We start from the raw sequence: 19825 nt of genomic DNA, 5'->3' as shown, positions 1-19825 counted from the left end.
CCAACTGCATCCTGTCCGATGGTTCCTCGGTTTCAGTCATGTGCCACGCGCTGCGGCGTGCCGGATTCGCCACCTGCCGCGCGGCCGCGTATTGTTGGGGCTATATCACGTGCCGCTATCTTGGCGACGCGCGCAAAATTACACACTCATGCGCATGTCAATCTTGCCGTGCGGCTGGTAGCCCACGACCTGGATGTCGTCGGGGCGGAAGTCGTCGATGGAGCTCACCTCGCGCTTGAGCTGGATCGTGGGGAACGCGCGGGGCTCGCGCTCGAGCTGCTCCTTCAGGGGCCCGACGTGGTCGAGGTAGACGTGTGCGTCGCCCATCGCGAGCGTGAACTCGGCGGCCTCGCATCCCGTGACGTGCGCAATGAGGTGCGTCAGTAGCGCGTAGCTAGCAATGTTGAAGGGCACGCCGAGGCCGAGATCGCACGAGCGCTGGTACATCTGGCACGAGAGCTGCGGCTTGCGCCCAGCTGCGGCCTCGTCCGGCGTAGGCAGTGCGACAAAGAACTGGCACAGGATATGGCACGGCGGGAGGGCCATCAGCGGCAGGTCTGGCGGGTTCCACGCGCTGAGCAGAATGCGGCGGTCGGTGGGGTTCGTCTTGATCTGGTGGATGACCTGCGCGAGCTGGTCGACGCCTTTGCCGCTGTAGTCCGTGTCCGCGTCGACGTACTGCGCGCCAAAGTGACGCCACTGGAAGCCGTAGACGGGGCCCAGGTCGCCCTCGCGGCGGTGGCCCAGACCGCGCTTCTTGAGGAACTCGGCAGAGCCGTTGCCGTCCCAGATGTGCACGTTGCGCTCCGCGAGCAGGTTGGCGTCCGTCTTGCCGGAAATGAACCAGAGCAGCTCCTCGAGCACGCCGCGGAAAAAGACACGCTTGGTCGTAAGCAGCGGGAGCGTGTTGTTACGCAGCGAGAACTTGAGCGTCGAGTGCGGCGCAAAAAGCGCGCGCGTCCCGGTCCCGGTACGGTCCTGTCGCACCTCGCCGCGCGTGATCACGTCGCGGACAAGATCGAGGTACTGCCGCTCCTCGTGCGGCGTGGTACCCACTTGCAGGTGGGGGTAGAGCTTGGGCGAGAACATCGCCTTGAGCACCGGCTCGGCAAGCGTGTGGTGTGCGTACGAGAGGACCGCGACGCCGGTCGTCTCCATGTCAAACATTGCGCCCAACTGCACCGGCAGGTTGAGGAAACGCGCGAGGAGCACGCGGCTAAAGTGGCCGTGCGACACGACGACCACGTCGATGTGCTCCTTCTCGTGCAGCGCGCGGACGCGCTTCACGACGCGGTCCGCACGCGCGCTCACCGCCTCAGGCGACTCGCCGTCAAGCGCGCCGTCGCGGAAAATGTCCCAGCCCGCGCGCTTCGCTTGGATGTCGTGGGTGGTCACGCCTTCGTACGCGCCATAGTTCCACTCTTGCAGGTCGTCGTCGATAGCCACCTGCGGCAGCTTCTGCGAAGCACGCTCAGACTCGGAACCAAGCAGCGCATCGAGCGTCTGCGCGCACCGCGTGCGGGGGCTGCGCAGAATTGCGTGCACGTCGTCCAAATTGATCACGGCCGACGCGCCGCGGCCGGTCAGCTGCGCGCCAAACGCACGCGCCTCTGCGACACCTTCGGGCAGCAGAGGGAGATCCGTCTGACCCGTATGCTGCCCACTCTTGGACCACTCGGTCGTGCCGTGCCGGACAAGCACCAGGCGCGGCATCGGGGCTGCGCCGCTCATCGTGGAGGAGCGCGTCGCGTCGCGCCGCACGGAACAACTTTTTCGGCCGAGGCCACGCGGCGGGCGAGCGCCGTGCGGTGTTTGCTCGAACGATTGTCTCGTCCGTTCGACCTGAAGGTGGAGACGACGTCGCCCTCCCGATCGCTCGGCTGAACTCTGCTCGACGATGGACTCACGTCCCCCTATGATGCGTGGGCCTTCGCCCCGTCCCCCGGCGAATGGTACGTGGTCTCTGACTAACGCAGGCGCCCGCCCGGCACCCGCTCGACCGGGCATGCCAGCGAGCACCACGCCGCGCCCGCCGGCGTCGCCGGCCGTGCGCCCGCGCCCTGCGCAAGGACCGACCGGTGCACCGGTGAATCCCACGCGTGCACGCAGCCCCATGCCGCCGCAGCCCGCGCGCTCGCCGCGCCCGCCGAATGCGCCGCTGCCGCCGCGCTCGCCGCGCCCCCCAACGGGTGCGCTGCCGCCGCGCTCACCGCGCCCGCCGTCGCGCTCGCCTGCGCCTGGTGCGCGCCCGCCACAGACGGGTCTCGAAGGCGGGATGCAGCGCATGGCCGTCGCCCCCAACGCACCGTCCAAGTCGCCCGCGCCCGCGCCGGCCGCGCCTGCGCCGGCCGCGTCGCCCGCCCGCCCGCCGATGGGCCCTGCGCGTGCAAAGCGTGCGGCGCGTGCGTACCACCAGGATGCCGCGCCGCCCGCGTCGGCCGGCTGGAACGACGTGGCGGCGCGCCCGCCGCCTGCGCAGGCCAACTGGCAACAGGAAGCTGCCGCGCGTGCGAACCTGCACGGCCCTGTCGGCCTGCAGGGCCAGGCAGCTGCGGATGACGACACGGAAGGCACGCTGGACATGATCCCTGGTCAGCGCAACTCGATTTCCCAGGCGCAGCTTGCGGCGAACCGTGCGGCGATTGGCATGCGTACGCCGCAGACGCAGCCGCCGCCGACCGTCGGCGGTGTGCCCCCTGCGTCCACCGCGCCGAACGCCAATGTGTCGGGCATGGGCCCCGGCACGGGCAATGCGCGGCCCAAGATCGACCCCGACCAGATTCCTGCGCCAGTCGACGCGCAGTACGCGGACCAGCAGTTCTTTAACCACGAGTTCTTTGGGACGTGCACGCGCGAGGGGCTCCCCCTGTCCACGACCAACTACGCGGCGGTGGACCAAGGCAACTGCTCGGCCAAGTTTATGCGTCTCACGACGTACTGCATGCCGGCCACCGACGAGGTCTCTGCGTCGTCCAAGCTTCCGATCGCGCTTACTGTGCAGCCCTTTGCGCAGCAGCGTGCCGACGAGGCCGCGGTGCCTCTGGCGGTGCCGGGCGAATCGGGCCCGCCGCGCTGCAAGCGCTGCCGCGCCTACATCAACCCCTGGTGTCTGTTTGTGGAGGGCGGCATGAAGTGGATCTGTAGCCTGTGTGGCAACGCGACGGATGTTGCGTCGGACTACTTCTGCAACCTGGACATTTCCGGGCGCCGGGTCGACCTGGAGATGCGTCCCGAGCTGACGCACGGCACGGTCGACTTTGCGGTTCCGACCGAGTACTGGGCGGTGCAGGCCCCCGCGTCGGTGACACACATGCTGCCGACGCCGCCGGTGGACGTGAGCGCCTCTACCGCGCAGCTCACCACCTCGTCCAAGATGCAGGAGAGCGTCGAGCGCATGACCGACAATCTCGCGAGCCAGACGGACGACTCGGCGGCCAAGTCGGCGGCCAAGGCGGCCAAGGCCGCCGGCGAAGCCGCGCTCGGCACGCTGAATCTCGGCAAGGGGCAGACGACCGTGCGTGCGCCGCGCCCCCTCACCTATCTCTTTGTGATCGACGTGAGTTTCAGCGCGGTGCGCTGCGGCGCGCTGCAGGTGTGCACGCAGGCGATCCGCGAGACGCTGTACGGCCCCGCACCGGACGCGCCGCCGAGCGAGGCCGCGGTCGGCTTCGGCCTGCCGCCCGGAAGCCGCGTCGGTATCATCACCTTTGACCAGGCGCTGCACTTTTACAACCTCGACCCCGAGCTCGAGCAGGCGCAAATGCTCGTCATGGCCGACATTGACGATCCGTTCATCCCGATCTCGAGCGGCCTGCTGGTCGACCCGTGGGCATCGCGCGCGCCGATTGAGGCGTTGCTGCGCGACCTCCCGACCAACTTTGCGAATACCTCGTCGTCCGAGGCGGCGCTCGGCTCCGCGCTGCGCTCTGCACAGGCGACGCTCTCGCTCATCGGTGGACAGCTCAACCTGTTCCTCGCGACCATTCCCACGGTCGGCCCCGGCAAGCTGAAGCACCGCGAAGACACCAAGCTGTACGGCACCGACAGCGAAAAGAACCTGTTTGCCGCGCAGGACGCCTTCTACCGCCAGCTCGGCGAGGAGCTTGCACTGGCGGGTATCGGTGTCAACACCTTCTTCTTCCCGAGCCAGTACATTGACGTGGCGACCATCGGCCACATGACCGCCGAGACCGGCGGCGAGGTGTACTTCCACCCGCGCTTCGACCCGGTGCGCGACGGAGCGCGCGTCCTCGCCGAGGTCCAGCGCACGGTCTTGCGCGAGACGGCGTACAATGTCACGATGCGCATCCGCTGCTCGACCGGCCTGCGCGTCGCGAAGCACTATGGCAACTTCCATCAGCACTCGCCGACCGACCTCGAGCTGGGCACGTGGGACGCGGACAAAGCGCTCACCGCGCTCATCAAGCACGACGGTCGCCTCGAAGAGTCGCAGGAAGCCTACTTCCAGTGCGCCGTGCTCTACACGAGTGCGACGGGCGAGCGCCGCGTACGCTGCCACACGCTCGCCGTGCCTGTCACTACGGCGCTCGGCAACGTCTTCCGCTACGCGGATATGGACAGCGCCTTGTCGTTCTACGCAAAAGAGGCCGCGACCTTGGCTCACACCAAGGCGCTCAAGGACGTGCGCAGCTACCTCACGTCCAAGTGCGTCGCGATCCTCATGGCCTACCGGCGCAACTGCGCGTCGTCGACCAGTGCGGGCCAGCTGATCCTGCCAGAGAGCTTCAAGCTCTTCCCTCTGTACACCCTGGCGCTGATCAAAAACAAGGCGATCAAGGGCGGCAACGTCACCTCGGACGTGCGCGTCTACTTCATCCGCCTCCTCCTCGGCCTCAGCGTGGGGTCGACCATGGCGCTGCTGTACCCGCGCATGATCGCACTGCACCGCCTCGCGCCGACCGACGGCGAGCCGGTCGTGCCGCGCACCGGCCTCTCGCCGGAGAAGCAGGCAGAGGAGGACGCGCTGATGAAGATCACCGAGTGCCCGCACCTGATGCGCCCAAGCTTTGCGCGGATGGAGCCGCACGGTGCATACCTGCTCGAGAACGGCGAGTGGTGCCTCTTGTGGCTCGGCGCGCAGGTGTCGCCGAAGCTGCTCGAGGACCTGTACGGCGTGGGCTCCATCGACGAGCTCGACCCGCGCATGACGAGCCTGCCGAACCTCCCGACGAAGCTCTCGAAGCAGGTGCGCAGCCTCATCAGCAGCTTTGCTGCGCAGCGCTGCAAGCCGACGCTCCAGGTGATTATCGCGCGCCAGAACCGCGACGGCAGTACGTATCCACGCATGGAAGGACGCTAACCCCAGTGGAGGTGGAGCTTGCGAACAATCTCGTCGAGGACCAGAACAACGACGCCATGAGCTACGTGGACTATGTACGTATCACTCACTGACCCAGCTCTGTTACGTCCACCGTGTCATTTCCTCCGATATCACGGCCAAGCCAGAGGAGAGCGGCGGCTCGTCGCTCTGGAAGGGCTTTACGTAGCGACTCCGCGATCCAGCCGGGTGACTAAACATGGGTGTCTTTTGAGCCAATCAGCGCGTGAACATCACACGCGCCTGCAGCTACGCGGAGTGCCGCCGGGTTCCAACGTGCGCTGCACGAGGGATGGCAGCATGAGCGGTGCCGAAGCGAGACCGATGGAAATGCAGCCTACAGCGCACGGCACGCCTGGCGCGTCGCAGGCGCAAAAGTCAATGGAGCAGGCCATTCACGTTGCCGACGGGAAACGCCCGGGGAGTCCGTTTATGTGGTCGAGTTTTATTGCGGGCGGCGCCGCGGGGTGCGCGAGCCGCACCATTGTCAGTCCTTTGGAGCGCTTGAAAAGTACGTAATAGAAACTGACCCAGTTATTATGTATGTTGCTCTACTGACCCAGGCAAGTGCAGCCGACCCCGGCAAAGGGGGAGAAAAAAGCCTACTCCGGTGTCTGGGACGGCTTGTCCAAGATCTGGAAGGAGGAGGGGTTCCGCGGCTTCATGCGCGGAAACGGAATCAACTGCCTTCGCATTGCGCCGTACAGCGCGGTGCAGTTCACTACCTATGAGTCGATGAAGCGCTGGCTCGCCCATCCTGTCTTGGTAGACGAAGTGCACGGCGCGATCCACATTGAGCACATCGAGTACTCGCTCGGTCCGATGCCGCGCCTCGTGGCCGGTGCGATTGCGGGTATCGCGAGCGTGGTGTCTACCTATCCACTGGACCTGGTGCGCTCGCGTATCTCGATCGCCTCTGCGTCGATGTACATGGAGAACAAGTCGGCGGCCGAGGCAGGAAAAAAGCCCACTGCGCCGCGTGTGCCGGGCGTCATGGAGATGACGATCAAGGTGTACCGCGAGGAGGGTGGGCTCCGCGGCCTCTACCGCGGTGTGATTCCGACGAGCATGGTACGTGTCTCCTCTCACCGCAGGGCGTTGCGCCGTACGTCGCGTTCAACTTTTTCTTCTATGAACAGGCGCGCCAGTTCTTTACCAAGGAGGACGGCACCGCGCCCAACTCGCTGATGAAGCTCGTGTGCGGCGCCTGGGCGGGCGCCGTGAGCCAGACACTCACATACCCCCTGGACGTAATCCGTCGCCGCATGCAGGTCGCAGGCATGCCCAACTCGTCGCTCGGCTACAAGGACAAGAGTACGTACCGCGACTAACGCAGGCGGCATCGATGCAATCCGCAACATTGTGCGCCGCAGCGGCATCAAGGGACTCTACTTTGGCCTTGTGCCCAACCTGCTCAAGGTCGCCCCGTCGATGGGCGCTTCGTTCCTGACCTACGAGGTGGTGCGCAGCCTCTTGGCGCCGTACGATTTGTAGGCTCGGTGTCATAGCAAAGATTATCTTCGTTCCTACAGATACGCAGGGGTATGAGTCTAAAGGCAGTGGTGGAAATGCACCGGGTGTCGTAGTCAAAGGAATGCATGTAATCCGTTACTGAATGCGCCGGATCTGTCCGGCATCCTGGCCAGTCATGTGCAGATGCTGCTGCAGGTTCGAGCGAATCGGCATCTCACGGGGGCCCGCAAGGTGCGACGCTTGCGAGTGGGACTGAGGGTACTGGTACTGCTGCTGCGCCGGGTACCCAGCAATGCCATGCTCGGACTGCGGGTCGGGGAGCAGCACCGGGGCGTTCTGCGGAGTACGCGCGGGCGAGCCGACAGCGCTGGTGTAGCCCCCATGGGTCGTGACACTAGGCTGCATCTGGTGCGACTGCACCGAATGCATCTCCGTACCGGTGTGAGGGGGCGAGTTGCCCGAGTAGGGGGATTGGGAATGGCCGCTCGGGTAGTGTGTAGAGGCAGCCATATTCGACATCGGAACCTGGTCCGAGTAGCGAGCGCCCATGTGACCGTTCATGGACAAGTCGCCATCGTGACGGCTGTTCGAGTGCGGAAGCGTGCTGTACGAGTTGAACTGACCCTTGGGTCCGAACGGCTCCGTGGACTGGTTCGGGTCGTGCAGCTCAGTTTGCGACTCGTTACCAGCCATCATACGCACGCGCGACTCATCATAAGGCTGGTCGCGATGCACACCCTCGTTCGCCGCACTGGCCCACGGCATGGCACCGACCGCACCAGCGTGAGGCGTCGTCTGGGCACGTGGGCCCTGGCTCGGCGGCACATTGCCGTTCGCGTTGCCCAGCGCAGAGTACTTGCTGTCCGTGCCGTTGCGGCGACGGTACCGCAGGAACAGGAGCAGGGCAAGCAGGAAAAGGATCACGGCGGCGATGATACCCACCACAATACCGGCGATCGCACCGCCCGACAGCGAGTTGTTCTCGGCACTCTTGCCGAGCGACGACGGCGACTGGTTCAGCTTGGCGTTGAACTTGGGGTTGTTCTTCTTCTCAGGCAGCGGCGCAGGCTCGTTACCCGACTTGATGTTGAAGGGCACATGGCCGAGGTCCTCCTTGCCGATCAAGACCTGCTTACCTTTGCTCGGCACACCGTTCACGGTGACAAAGAAGAGCGCAGGGCCAGCCACAAAGATGTTCTGGTTCGTCGGCATGGGGTTCACGATAAAGTTCACATCACCGTTGTCCAGCACCTCGTACGAGTTGTCGAGCTGCAGCGAACGCTGGCCCATGTTCATCGCGTGCGTCGAGAAACCAGGGCGAATGACCATGATCTTGGTGCTGTTCGCCATGTCGTTCGCAGCCTTGCCCATGAAGCTCGCGGGGACCGTGACGTTGAACGACGGACCGCCGTATCCAATCACCTTCGGCACACCGTTCACCGGAGGACGCTCCTCAAAGTAGTAGGGGGGATACCACTGCTCAAGCGCATAGGTCGTGTCGTAACCCTTGTACTTCGAGTCGATGTTCTTCGGCAGGATCGTGTAGTCCTGGTGGGGGTTCGAACCGGCAACCAGCACCGAACCATCGGGGATAAGAATGGCCGACGAGTGGTACAGACGAGCAATCGTCGAGTTGCCAAGACCATCCGTGATGATCTGCTTGCCCTTCGGCGCTTCGGGGTCAAAGAGCACAGGGCGGTAGGTAGGGTCCTGCGAAAAGCCCTCGAGGTTAACCGAGTTGCCGTTAGTATCCTTGACCTGGTTCCAAGTGGTGTTACCGTAGCCAGCAGTACCGTACTGAGCACCGTTCACAATGACCAGCTTGCCATCAGGAAGATGGATGAACTGGCCCATCGAACGGCCCTCGGGGAGGTCGCCAACGTGGTCGTACTGCACACCGTCGACGGCTTTGCCATCCGCGGTCTCGGGCGTGATGGAAGAGCAGTCGGAGCTGGCCATTTGCTTATACATGTTTGTGTTCGGCTTGGTGTAGTCACCCCACTTCTCGTCTTCCATGAACAGACCACCGCAGAACAGGATCGTAGGAGTATACTTGTTTGCAGGCGTCAGGGGCAGCATGGCCGTCGCACCAGAGGCAGGGTATACACGCACCACCTGGCCAGGCATGTCAGGCAGGGGGGTCTCTTTGTTATTGATCGCGTCCCACATGACGGTGCTGTAGTTGGCCTGCATGAAGATCTGTCCAGAAGGCATCAAATAGGTGTGCGCGTACATGTTCAGACCACTGGTCTTGACCATGAACTGGGAAATCTGCGGCTTGGGCTTGTCACCCGTCTGCGGCCAGAACTCGTACGAGGGGTTAGCACCGCCCTGCGCCCACTGGCCGTCGACAGGCGGCTTGCTTCCATCCGTGGCATAAATAGGGTCCTTGTTGGGGAAGTTACGGTTGATGTAACCACCGCTCGTAGCACCGCCGATAAGCACCACCGAGCCATCAGCCATGACTTCGATACCAGGGTACCAACGCTCCGAGTCCATCTGGTTCTGGCTGTTGAACTCATCATGCCAGACAAGCTTGTCGATGTTGTCGTTCGGCTCGAGAATGCGGACGACGCGCCGACCGTCCTGGTCGTTATAAGGGCCGTAAGGACCCGTGTCGCCGCCCGGCGAAGCACCGCCGAAACCGACGGCCTTGTTGCCACCGGCGACAATGTAAGAGCCGTTGCCCAACACAGCGCCAGAGGCACAGAAAGGGTTCGTTTGAGCGTCCAGCGCCTTGACCGACCAGTCGTCCAAGTTCACCAGCGAAGACCAGACGGGCTTGCCCGAGTTGGTCTTGTTTGGGTTACCTTCGACCTTGTCCATGATAAAGGCAGTGTTTTCGTTCGCGAGACCCAGCATCATAGCCGACGCCATCGAGTTTTCCTGAACAATCTTGTATGTACCCGGCTTACCGTCGCCGTTCTGCGCGGCAGCACAGCCGAGCAGCGACAGCGACAGAGCGACTGCCGTGCAGAGCTGCGTAAAACGAAGCATGACCATTCTAAAGGGTACTAGAGCACACACTTGATATGTGTGCCGCGTAGTCTTTCAATCCCTTTGGACAGTGAACGTAAGTGAGGGAATACCGCTGTGCGCTGGCGCCCTGTTAATACCGACCGTGTGTAGTCTTCAACTCAAAATCACGCGCGGAATTCCGATAACTAGGCCTTTGCAGCCGAGGCTGGACCAGGCACGTTTGGGCGCGTTCGAATCTTGCAGATTGTGGCGCGTAGAAATCCCCTCAAAGGGCACATTAGGGATATTTTGCATGAGTAGAAATTGATGCGTGCATCGCGCCGCCCGACATACACGCAATGGCCGGGCTTTCTGCACGCATGGCGGTAATCAGGCCACTTACGTCCGACGCCCTGAGGCCTGCAAGGAGGACTAATTACATATGTGCCCCGCGAGGCGCAGAAATCGGCCGCCGTTTCACGTGTTCGCGTGCCGCAGTCAAACGGGTACGTGCTTAATGACTAAGGGGCTGATTGCGGAGACGTGTCGGCCGGCGGGGGCGGCGCCCCGGGCACCGGCGCCATGTGTTCCCCGACGCGGCCTTGGCGTGCTTTGTCCTCCAGCAACTTGATCGTCGTGGCTTGCTATCGTTCCAGACTTGTAGACAGGGTTGTGGCGCTAGTGTGACGACATCTGATTTAACTTGTGTTGCGTGTATCGGCTTTGTGGTGAATTGCCTTCTACGCATATTGTCCCCATTTACGGCTCAGGCTTCCTAAGAACGTCTTAATTCTCATCTCAACATGGCAAAGGTTTACGTTGGTAACCTGAGCTGGAACACGACCGATGACGGTCTTGCGCATGCTTTCAGCCCCTACGGCCAGCTCACGGACTACATCGTGATGAAGGACCGCGACACGGGCCGTTCGCGCGGCTTCGGCTTTGTCACGTTCATGACGCAGCAAGAGGCGGATGCCGCGATCGCGGCGCTGAACGAGCAGGAGCTCGATGGCCGCCGCATTCGCGTCAACATGGCTAACTCGCGTCCCCCTATGGGCGGCATGGGTGCCAACCTTGGATACAGCGGCCTCACCGGCGGCTATGGCGCGGGCGCGTACGGTGCTGCGCAAGCCGGCTACGGTGCATACGGTAGGTTGCCACTCTCCACAATATGCTAACAGAGCAGGCGCGCAGCCGGCGAACTTCGCCTATGGCCAGCAGGCTGGCTACGGCGGCTACCAGCAGCAGCCTTACGGCGCTCAGCCTGCTGGCTACCCCGCTCCCCAGGCCTACCCCGCGCAACAGGGTGGATTCGCTGCGTACGTGTTCCTTGTCGCTAACCGATCAGCTACGGTGCCCAGCAGCCGTACGGCGCTCCTGCCCAGAACTTCCAGCCCCCCCAGCCGCCGCAGGGCGGTGCTGGCTACGGTGGTCAGGGCTACTAAATGGCACACACGAGCTACGGCCCGCGTGGCCTTTTACGATGTTAGATGTCCTGATATCATTGTAAAGACCCCTTCCCCTAGCCATACAGCACTTGGTGTTGCAGACAAGATTGGTAATGAAACTAGGGCGAAAGGCTCACTGTCTCATTATACACTGGCGGCCGTGCTTTTCGTAGTCACCCCATCCGCGATTGATTTAGAGCGCGTTCTGGCGCATTCAGAGAGTCGAGGTAAAACGACACAGACAAGACTACCGACAAAGACAGACTCGGCCATAGGAGATTCTTTCCATTGAATTCTGCACCTACAGGTGCAAGTGCGTGGCGCAATTTAACCTAGGGCAGGTATTTTGGAGCAATCTACAAGGTCCCTTAGATCACCGAGTAGACGCGAACGATATCGTCGCTGTAGCCAGCAAAGAGGGTCTGGCCGTCCGCCGACCAGGCAAGCGACAGGCACTCGGGCTCAGTCGCGTTCTTGCCGAGGCCAGGGAACTCGGGCTTGAGCTCGTCGACGATCGACTTGCTCTCAAGGTCGAAGATCTTGATGCACGACGAAGTGGCAGCGCACAGCCAGTAGCGGTTGGGCGAGAAGACGAGAGCGTTGACGACGTCACCGGCCTCCAGCGAGTAGAGGTGCTTGCCGTCCGAGAGCTCCCAGAGCATGACAATGCCGTCCTTGCCGCCCGAGGCGCAGAGCGAACCGTCGGGAGAGATGGTGACGGTGTTGATGTAGCCCTGGTGACCGTAGTGGTTGGTGGTCAGCTTGCAGCGGCTGAGCTCCCAAACCTGAATGGTTAGTATTCGTTCCAGAAAAGTGTGCAGTGCTTTGCCCTTTTCTTCTTGCTTGTGACAAGATCGAGTACTCAGTGATCTTGGTGGTTTACGTTCTTCTCACCGAGCCGCATCCAAAAGATACGGATCTCCGTAGTAGCAAATATAAACGTAGCTCTTCATCGCACACACGCACAGCAAGAAAAAAATTAGGCAAAGCACTGCAGTGAGAAAACGTACCTTGACGAGCTTGTCCCAACCAGCCGAGACAATCACGGGGTTAGAGGGGTTAGGGCTGAAGCGAACGCAGCTAACCCACTCCGAGTGGCCGTCCTCGGTGATGTTGAACTTGCAGTCACCGAGAGTGTTCCACAGCTTGATGGTCCGGTCGCGCGAGCCCGAGACAATCTGACGGTTGTCAGGGCTGAAGCTGACGCTGAGGACATCACCAGTGTGGCCGACGAAGCGGCGGGTGGTGAGACCAGTGTTCAGGTCCCAGAGACGGAGCGACTTGTCCCACGAGGCCGAGAGGGCGAACTGACCGTCCGACGAGATCACAACGTCCGAGACGAAGTGGTTGTGGCCGTGGAGGATCTTCTTGGGGTAGCCGTAGTTGGTCTCGTCGCGGGAGAGCTGCCAGACAATGATAGTCTTGTCGCGCGAGGCGGTGAGCAGAATGTCAGGGTTCTCCTGCGAGGTCGCAATAGCGGTGACCCAACCCTTGTGGCCGGGAAGGCTTCCCTTGTAAGTGAGAGACTCAGACCTATTGCATTGTTAGTACATGTTCATGAAAAGGAAGTGCCAATGCAAAATACGCACATGTCGTTTAATGTCAGAGGATCCAGACAATTGAATTGGTGGTACAAGCAATCGGTCGGCCGTCGAAACTCGGCTCTTCGCGGACTCACGCTTGAAGCACCTGCGCGCCTGGAACTGGAACCTTTCCTGGCCCCGCCGCGTGCGCCAAACTATACTTTTTTTCGCAGGGGACAAATGATAGGCACGTGCCGAATATAGTTTAGGCTCGGCCGAAAGCCCTTTTCGCGCGGCGTGCGGCCAGCTATAGACTTTGAGGCAGGGCCGCTGGAGGTTTCGAAGACATCACTACCGCCCGTAACCATGGCGCCTAAGATCGATCCCAACGAGATTAAGTACATTTACCTCCGTACCACTGGTGGTGAGGTCGGTGCTCCCTCCGCCCTTGCCCCCAAGATCGGTCCCCTTGGTCTTGTATGTATTCGGCGTGCGCTCGAGAACAGCTACTAACCATTCAACAGGCGCCCAAGAAGGTTGGTGAGGATATCGCCAAGGCCACCGGCGAGTGGAAGGGTCTCCGTGTCACCGTCCAGCTCAAGGTCCAGAACCGTCAGGCTCAGGTGTCGGTTGTCCCCTCGGCCTCGTCGCTCGTCATCAAGGCCCTGAAGGGTACGTATACTTTTTCGTCTTTTCTCACACCTCAGAGCCCCCGCGCGACCGCAAGAAGGTTAAGAACGTTGCCCACAACGGCAACATCCCTCTTGATGAGGTCATCGAGATTGCGCGGACGATGCGCTTCAAGTCGTTCGGCAAGAACCTCGCCAGCGTCACCAAGGAGATTCTCGGTACCTGCCAGAGTGTCGGCTGCACTGTCGACAAGCAGGCTGCCCACGATGTCATTGAGGGCATCGACGAGGGCACCATCGAGATTCCCGAGGAGTAAATGATAACGCAACGCATGTAACGATCGAACATGGACGTTGCGGCACTTGTGTTGCCAGCACGGGTCGCCGATGTTCCGTCTGGGTCTCGCGATGGCTTGTCCGCTGGTTGAGATCCATGCGTCTGGCATCTGTCGAGTATTACAGAGCACAATCGCGTCTGCGGTTTTACCCTGTTGCTATGCCAATAAAAAAAGCAATGTAATACTGATCTTTCTGAATTGTGTGTGTGTGTGTGTGTGTGTGCGTATGTAGTGAATGCGTGACTGGGGCCTAGAAACGGTAGGTTGAGCCATGAGAGGCATGGGGACGGACGTGTGTGCCCGACGTATCGGTCCTACAGAAGGATGCTGTCCACTTGTCGATCTTGTGTAGACCGGATGCATATTAGTGCTTCTGGATGCCGCGATACGCCTACGCTACCTCCGCTCACATATCGAGCATGAAGCCCATCATCGTTGCAGCTACACACGAGAACTCAATATGTACAATCGTCAAGGCGAGTAGCACAGGATGACGGGCTTGTCTTCATGCACCTTGGAAAACGCACCGCAGTCCGGGCACGACGCCCAGAGCTGCGATGCTGTCCCGCCATAGTGTCGCACCGACAATTGCGGGATGCTTTTGCACTGCGGTCCATGCGATGCGGACGCGTGTGTAGGCGTGTGTACTTCCTCGTCCATCCCCTCGCTCGCATTATTCGAGTCGAGCGAGTTGCTCATTTCCATGCCATAGTCATGGCCATTCAGCGCCGTTCCCGGCTGCAGCAGCCCCGGGCTCGACACGGGCGACGGCTCGTCGAGGCCTTGGCTAGGGAAGTTGGGGAACGGCGCAGGACGGGCCGTCGGATGGTGTGTATCGACGGCCGTGTGTCCCTGCTGCTGCGCAGGCTGCACGCCGAGCGAAGAAAGTACTGCTTGGTTCAGCTCCGGTGGCAATGGGTAGAACTCGGCTTTTTCGCTCTCGCCCTGCAAGTGCGTCTGCGTACGGGGCATCACCGCCTGCATCAGTGGGTAAGCACGTACCTGTCGGCAGTACTCGGCAATGTCCTGCATGCCGTTTTCGGGCTGGAAACTCATATAGTCCTCCTCTACCCCCTCTGCATGCTTCCGCTTCCCAGGAAAAGGACCCGACGAGGGGCTGCCGTTGGCCCACGTCTCAGTACTGGCCGTCCTTTCCATATGCGACTCCATTGCTCCTCCACGATGCAGAGAAGAAAACTAAAAGTGAAACTGAGTCGATCTGCAGCGTATTTTGAAGCGTCACAACACGTCACTTAGGGGGGTTTAGCAAACGCGTGCACGCCGACGATGGTGCGGAGCAAGAAGTTGAAATTAATTCCACCGAGCGCGCTGTGGTGTGGAGGCGCCGACGCGTCGAGGCGAAGTTGGGCGCAGTGGGTATGGTGACGCGTGGTGCGGCGCAGTATGCGCTCTTTCGTCTGCGAAAGTATTCGAGAATGCAAGAGACTGACGTAATGGTCGGCGACGGGCTCGAAAGCAGCGCGCCGCGGACTGAAACGGGTACGCGGCACGACGCACGGACCGCCTGTCCATCGCCGTCCATGAGTGCTCCGCTGCGTACGCCGCCCCAGGCCGCAGCATCCCCAGGACCTTGCTGGGGCCATGTGAGTGTCCAACCGCTATGGTGCCGTGTCACGCAGGATGGCACGCCAGACGGGGCGCACCGCATGTTGGTATCGGTCGAATGGCATGCGACATCGCGAGACGATCTGTGCGAAGCACCTAGTGTTACTCCACCCCCAAGCAGTCCTTCTAGAGGGACCGATCGCGTGGTACTTGTACGTGTACCCCCTTACCCAGGAATCGCTCGATTTGTCGGCTCATTCGTGGTCGTCGACCGCCCCTCTTTCGGGCCGCACTGCTCGGACCCAATTCACCGTCAAGGCCACCTACGAGGACGACCGAGTGGGCTTCCGTTGTCACAAGGTGCATGCGGCCCCAGGCGAAGTACGTCACGCACTGCTCATCAGTCCCCGCACCGATTTCAGTTGCAGTTTGCAAGCGCCGCCGAAGCGCAGTCGTTTGTCCAAATGATCCAAGTACGTCGCTATTCTAATCTAGCACGAATGCCCCTGTGTCCCCGCGCGCGCGCACGAGCGTGCAAGCACCCCAATCCAGCGTGTACGCCGCGCGCCTTCGCACGATGCGGTGGACACCGCTGCGACGCCGAGCTCGCGCGATACCCATGATACCCCTGGCACACCCCAGACGCCTTCTCTTCCTTCCTGGGTATCTCCCCAACTCTCTGTGCAGCGCACAGATACCTGGTCGACGCTCGCAGCGTGGCGCGCGCATTCGACGGCCACGTGCACGGACCTCCCTCCTCTTGAACGCGTCCCGTCGGGGACGGACGAAGGGGCCGCGAGGGAACCTGCGCCGCCTCACCTCCCCCGTCCGTCAAAGCGGCGGTGCCTTCCTCCTTCCAGTCCCCTTTTGGCACCCCGCTACTGCACACGCCGGCTTACACGGTTCTGTCCAGAAGACCTCTTGGAACGCAGCGCCAGCGCTGACTAATAGAGGGCCGCGGCCCGGCCAGGGATTGGCCGTGCGAGTTTGGGCGACGAGCGTCGGCGAGCCGTAGTGTGTTTCGCCCGCAGGAGCATCGTGGCCGTGCCTGAGTGCATAGCGTAACCGCAGATGACCCAATCTGCACATCGGCGATCAAGTTCGTCGTCCCTTGGAAAAGGCGGTGGTGTGAAGTACGTTGTGACGCTGACCCAGATCGCGCACGAACCTGGCCATGACTGCACACGGCGTGGATAGCACCGCACGGCCAGCGAATGTGCGGCGCAAGAGCACAGATGAGCGCTTTTCGCGTGCACTGAGTTCTACGTCGCGGTCCAAGTCACAGGTGCAGATCGAGGGCACGGCCCGCAAGCCGCAGCGCAAGACCTCGGGCAAGTCGGAGGCGCGTACCGAGCATCCCGGCGATGTGTCCGAGAGCAACTGGACGAGCGCGAGCCCTGCAAGCTCGGTTGACGACGAAGATGACGCCGGAGACGAGCACGAGGCGCCCGCGCCGGTGCAGCGCACTGATAAAGCGACCACGATGCGGCCGCCGCAAGCTGCAGCACAGCCGCCTACGCCCCACAAGGCCGAGGCGCCACCCCCTGCCGAGACGCCGAGACGGCGGGGTACTCCATCGCACGCCAAGGTGAGTACCGGCGCACGTCCATCGGAGCCGGGCCCCTTGTCTCCCAAGACGACGGCCCCTTCCCACGCCGACTCGCCCGCATCCGTGCGCTCGCATGCCTCGGTGCGGAGCAGCCGCTCGATGATCTTTGGGCGGAATGGGCTGCAGCCCAGTGCGCCGGTCCATCCCGTGCTCGACACGCACCGCGTGACGAGCCAGCCGCACGGTACGGCGACCGACGCGGGCACTGCGCCGTCGCAGGCGCCGTCGCGCTTCTACCTGGAGGAGAACGACGAGACGCGCATGCCGAGCTCGCAGCCGTACATGCGCTCGCTTGGCAGCACATCAAACCTGACGCTCGAGGAAATGAGCCGCGAACAGGCGGACACGCCCAACTTTTCGCGCAGCCGCGTCGACTCGATGACGAGTCTGAACAGCCTGACCGGCGCGACGTCCGGCATGCGCCGCACCAACAGCACGCAGTCGCTGAACGAGGCGCAGCTGCACAAAAGCACAAGCTCGCGCGAGCAGCTTGCGCACCTTTTGCACCGCACGCCCGTCCGGCGCGACAGTGCACTGCGCTCGGTTACCGGCGACCATTCCGGCCCGGTGCGCGTCGGAGCGAGCGGATCGAGCAGCAAGCTCGTGGCGAATACCTTTGCGCATATGCTGCAGGTCGGCCCGGTCGAGCGGCCGGCCAAGCCGATCGTGTCCAAGTTTGCGGGCTACCAGCAGCAATTCGACCCGGCGGCCAGTGCACAGCACCTGCCGGTGGTCGCATCGCAGCGCGAAGAGGTGCCTGGGCGCGTCGTCTCGGTCGACGTCCCTGTGCCGTCTGTATTTAGCGCCGGGTTTGTGGAGCGCATCAAGGCGCGGATGGAGCACCGTCCGCTGCGCGAGACGCACGACGACATGGCACACTCTCCGCCGCAGTACCGCTACCTGCTCGACTACGGCTTGAGCGGCCCGTCGATCGACAAGGCGGCGCTGAGCCACGTCGAGCTCACGCCGCGGCTCGAGTCGGGACTGCCGCTCGGCGACATCCCCGACTCGCCGGTGCGCCTGCGCTCTGGGCGCCCGTCCGTCCCCCGGCGCGCCGACTCGCACGACACGGCCAAACTCGTCGTGCCCGACTCGGTCACGACACTCGCGCCCAACATGATCCCCTTCCACTTTATCCACGCACTGACCTCGGCGATGGAGAATGCCCTTGCACTCGACCACGCCGAAGTGCCAGCGATGGCCTCGCTCCTGCCTGGCGTCGCAGAAAAAGACGAGGGGCTCTTGCCCGCGTCGCCGCCCAGCAGCGGCTCGGAGGTGGAAGCGTCGAGCGACGAGGAGGAGCATGTACACTACATCGACAACCAGTCGATGCGCGCCATTGCCTACACCGCACAGGCCGTCTCGATCCAGCGCATCCACACCGTGACGCGCCGCTTCTCCGACCCCTACCGCGAGGCGTTTTCGCGCGTGGTGCACGCCTCGGGCTACATGCCCTACCTTCGCGCGCAGGAGCAGGCCCAGGCGCCGTCGCCCATGCGCCGCGCATCGCAGGCGGCGCCGATGCGCCTTACGCCCTCCGGCTCGCTGTGGAACCTGAGTGCGTACGTCGGCACCGGCGAGCGCGGCAGCATCGACGCGCAGCATCCCACGTCGCGCCCCGGCCTCGCGCGCTCCAACACGGCGCTGGCGGCGCTCGGGAACCTGGCGCAGCAGTCCAATAGTCCACGCCGTGCGCCTGCACGAACCTAGCTGCGAATTAGAGGAACTACGAGTCGTAACCGTTGGGGTTCTTCTTCTGCCAGTTCCAGAGGTCGCGCGACTGCGTTAGCAAAAAGACGTACCATGTCGTCGAGCGAGCGCGAGGCCTTGAAGCCGAGCTCCTTCTCGGCGAGCGTGGGGTCTGCCGTGAGGTCGGGCACGTCGCCCGCGCGGCGGCCGACGATCGTGAACGGGAACTCGTAGCCGGTCACCTTGCGCATGGCCTCGACCATGTTGAGCACGCTCATACCGACACCCTTACCGAGGTTGAAGGCGCGGTACTTGCCGTCCTCGTCGACGTTCACAAACTTCGAGTCGTCGTCCAGCGCGACCATCGCGTTGAGGTGGCCCTCGGCGAGGTCGAGAATGTGGATGTAGTCACGCACACAGGTGCCGTCGGGGGTGGGGTAGTCGTTACCAAACACCTTGAGACCGCCCTCGCGGTACTTGCCGACGGCCATCTGCGCGAGCAGGGGCAGGAGGTTGCCCGGCTTTCCGCGGGGGTCCTCGCCAATGTAGCCCGAAGGGTGCGCGCCAGCAGGGCTGTGTGAGTAGAGAAAACGTACTTGAAGTAGCGCAGCGTAATGGCGCGCCACTCGGGGTGCGCCTTGCACACATCACGGATGATCATCTCGCACACCTGCTTCGTGTGGCCGTAGGGGCTGTGGGGGTTCATCGGCGTCGACTCCGGGATGGGAATCGTCTCCGGCGCGCCGTACACGGTCGCCGACGAGGAGTAGACAAGACGCTTGCAGTCGTACTTGTCCATCGCCGACATGAGGTTGAGCGTACCCGCGACATTCACGTTGTAGTAGTCGATCGGAATTTCGCCCGACTCGCCCACCGCCTTGAGCGCGCCGATGAGGATCACCGCGTAGATCTTCTCGGCGCCGGTGTGCTCGGCAAAGACCTTGTCGAGCGCCGCGGCATCGCGCAGGTCACCCTCAATCAGCTCAATCTCGCAGTCCTTCTTGTCCTGCTCGCTGGCATCCGCAGGGAGCGCCTCACGCGCGAGCTGCTCCACGCGACGCACCGCTTCCTTCTTGGAGTTGTGGAAGTTGTCAAAGACTGGGTCAGTCGCGGTACGCACTCGTAACCTTGAACTTGTGCGTGTTCAGCACAGTCAGCGCAACATGGCTGCCAATGTACCCAGCACCACCGGGAATCAGCACGCGTTTCTTCTCCGAAGCCATAGTCGTAGTTGTTTGCAACCCGCGTTCTACC

At 62.5% G+C, this 19825-nt stretch overlaps 10 protein-coding genes across 10 annotated transcripts; 5 read left to right on the top strand and 5 right to left on the bottom strand.

Annotated features, from left to right (window-relative positions):
* Positions 1 to 138: 138 nt before the first annotated feature.
* On the bottom strand, positions 139 to 1731 carry TMP1 (thymidylate synthase; the record flags this gene model as incomplete). Its single annotated transcript, XM_060264530.1, has 1 exon — positions 139 to 1731. The coding sequence occupies one exon, from the start codon at positions 1729 to 1731 to the stop codon at positions 139 to 141; it is 1593 nt and encodes a 530-aa protein (XP_060120513.1).
* A 166-nt stretch (positions 1732 to 1897) lies between these two features.
* Positions 1898 to 5507, top strand: SFB3 (COPII coat Sec23p-Sfb3p heterodimer component; the record flags this gene model as incomplete). The annotated part of the gene is made up of 4 exons (XM_060264529.1): positions 1898 to 1952; positions 2013 to 5291; positions 5327 to 5394; positions 5418 to 5507. 4 exons carry the CDS (start codon positions 1898 to 1900, stop codon positions 5505 to 5507), a joined length of 3492 nt encoding a protein of 1163 aa, XP_060120512.1.
* A 131-nt stretch (positions 5508 to 5638) lies between these two features.
* MJAP1_000561 (uncharacterized protein) lies at positions 5639 to 6832 on the top strand (the record flags this gene model as incomplete). The annotated part of the gene is made up of 5 exons (XM_060264528.1): positions 5639 to 5849; positions 5873 to 5879; positions 5902 to 6409; positions 6433 to 6652; positions 6675 to 6832. The coding sequence occupies 5 exons, from the start codon at positions 5639 to 5641 to the stop codon at positions 6830 to 6832; spliced, it is 1104 nt and encodes a 367-aa protein (XP_060120511.1).
* A 114-nt stretch (positions 6833 to 6946) lies between these two features.
* Positions 6947 to 9814, bottom strand: MJAP1_000560 ((methyl)glyoxal oxidase; the record flags this gene model as incomplete). The annotated part of the gene is made up of 1 exon (XM_060264527.1): positions 6947 to 9814. One exon carries the CDS (start codon positions 9812 to 9814, stop codon positions 6947 to 6949), a length of 2868 nt encoding a protein of 955 aa, XP_060120510.1.
* Positions 9815 to 10572: 758 nt separating this feature from the next.
* Positions 10573 to 11214, top strand: MJAP1_000559 (uncharacterized protein; the record flags this gene model as incomplete). Its single annotated transcript, XM_060264526.1, has 3 exons — positions 10573 to 10918; positions 10953 to 11088; positions 11118 to 11214. 3 exons carry the CDS (start codon positions 10573 to 10575, stop codon positions 11212 to 11214), a joined length of 579 nt encoding a protein of 192 aa, XP_060120509.1.
* A 371-nt stretch (positions 11215 to 11585) lies between these two features.
* Positions 11586 to 12776, bottom strand: cpc2 (cross-pathway control WD-repeat protein cpc2; the record flags this gene model as incomplete). The annotated part of the gene is made up of 3 exons (XM_060264525.1): positions 11586 to 12002; positions 12228 to 12723; positions 12769 to 12776. 3 exons carry the CDS (start codon positions 12774 to 12776, stop codon positions 11586 to 11588), a joined length of 921 nt encoding a protein of 306 aa, XP_060120508.1.
* A 330-nt stretch (positions 12777 to 13106) lies between these two features.
* RPL12A (60S ribosomal protein L12A) lies at positions 13107 to 13686 on the top strand (the record flags this gene model as incomplete). Its single annotated transcript, XM_060264524.1, has 3 exons — positions 13107 to 13217; positions 13265 to 13412; positions 13448 to 13686. The coding sequence occupies 3 exons, from the start codon at positions 13107 to 13109 to the stop codon at positions 13684 to 13686; spliced, it is 498 nt and encodes a 165-aa protein (XP_060120507.1).
* Positions 13687 to 14178: 492 nt separating this feature from the next.
* Positions 14179 to 14877, bottom strand: MJAP1_000556 (uncharacterized protein; the record flags this gene model as incomplete). Its single annotated transcript, XM_060264523.1, has 2 exons — positions 14179 to 14685; positions 14710 to 14877. 2 exons carry the CDS (start codon positions 14875 to 14877, stop codon positions 14179 to 14181), a joined length of 675 nt encoding a protein of 224 aa, XP_060120506.1.
* Positions 14878 to 15850: 973 nt separating this feature from the next.
* Positions 15851 to 18592, top strand: MJAP1_000555 (uncharacterized protein; the record flags this gene model as incomplete). Its single annotated transcript, XM_060264522.1, has 2 exons — positions 15851 to 15855; positions 16429 to 18592. The coding sequence occupies 2 exons, from the start codon at positions 15851 to 15853 to the stop codon at positions 18590 to 18592; spliced, it is 2169 nt and encodes a 722-aa protein (XP_060120505.1).
* A 16-nt stretch (positions 18593 to 18608) lies between these two features.
* Positions 18609 to 19794, bottom strand: MJAP1_000554 (uncharacterized protein; the record flags this gene model as incomplete). Its single annotated transcript, XM_060264521.1, has 4 exons — positions 18609 to 18662; positions 18685 to 19144; positions 19168 to 19669; positions 19692 to 19794. 4 exons carry the CDS (start codon positions 19792 to 19794, stop codon positions 18609 to 18611), a joined length of 1119 nt encoding a protein of 372 aa, XP_060120504.1.
* Between the last annotated feature and the right edge of the window lie 31 nt (positions 19795 to 19825).

This window comes from Malassezia japonica, chromosome 1 (genome assembly GCF_029542785.1).
Source record: "Malassezia japonica chromosome 1, complete sequence".
Classification (NCBI taxonomy): domain Eukaryota; kingdom Fungi; phylum Basidiomycota; class Malasseziomycetes; order Malasseziales; family Malasseziaceae; genus Malassezia; species Malassezia japonica.
This window is presented reverse-complemented; position numbering and strand designations above follow the sequence as displayed.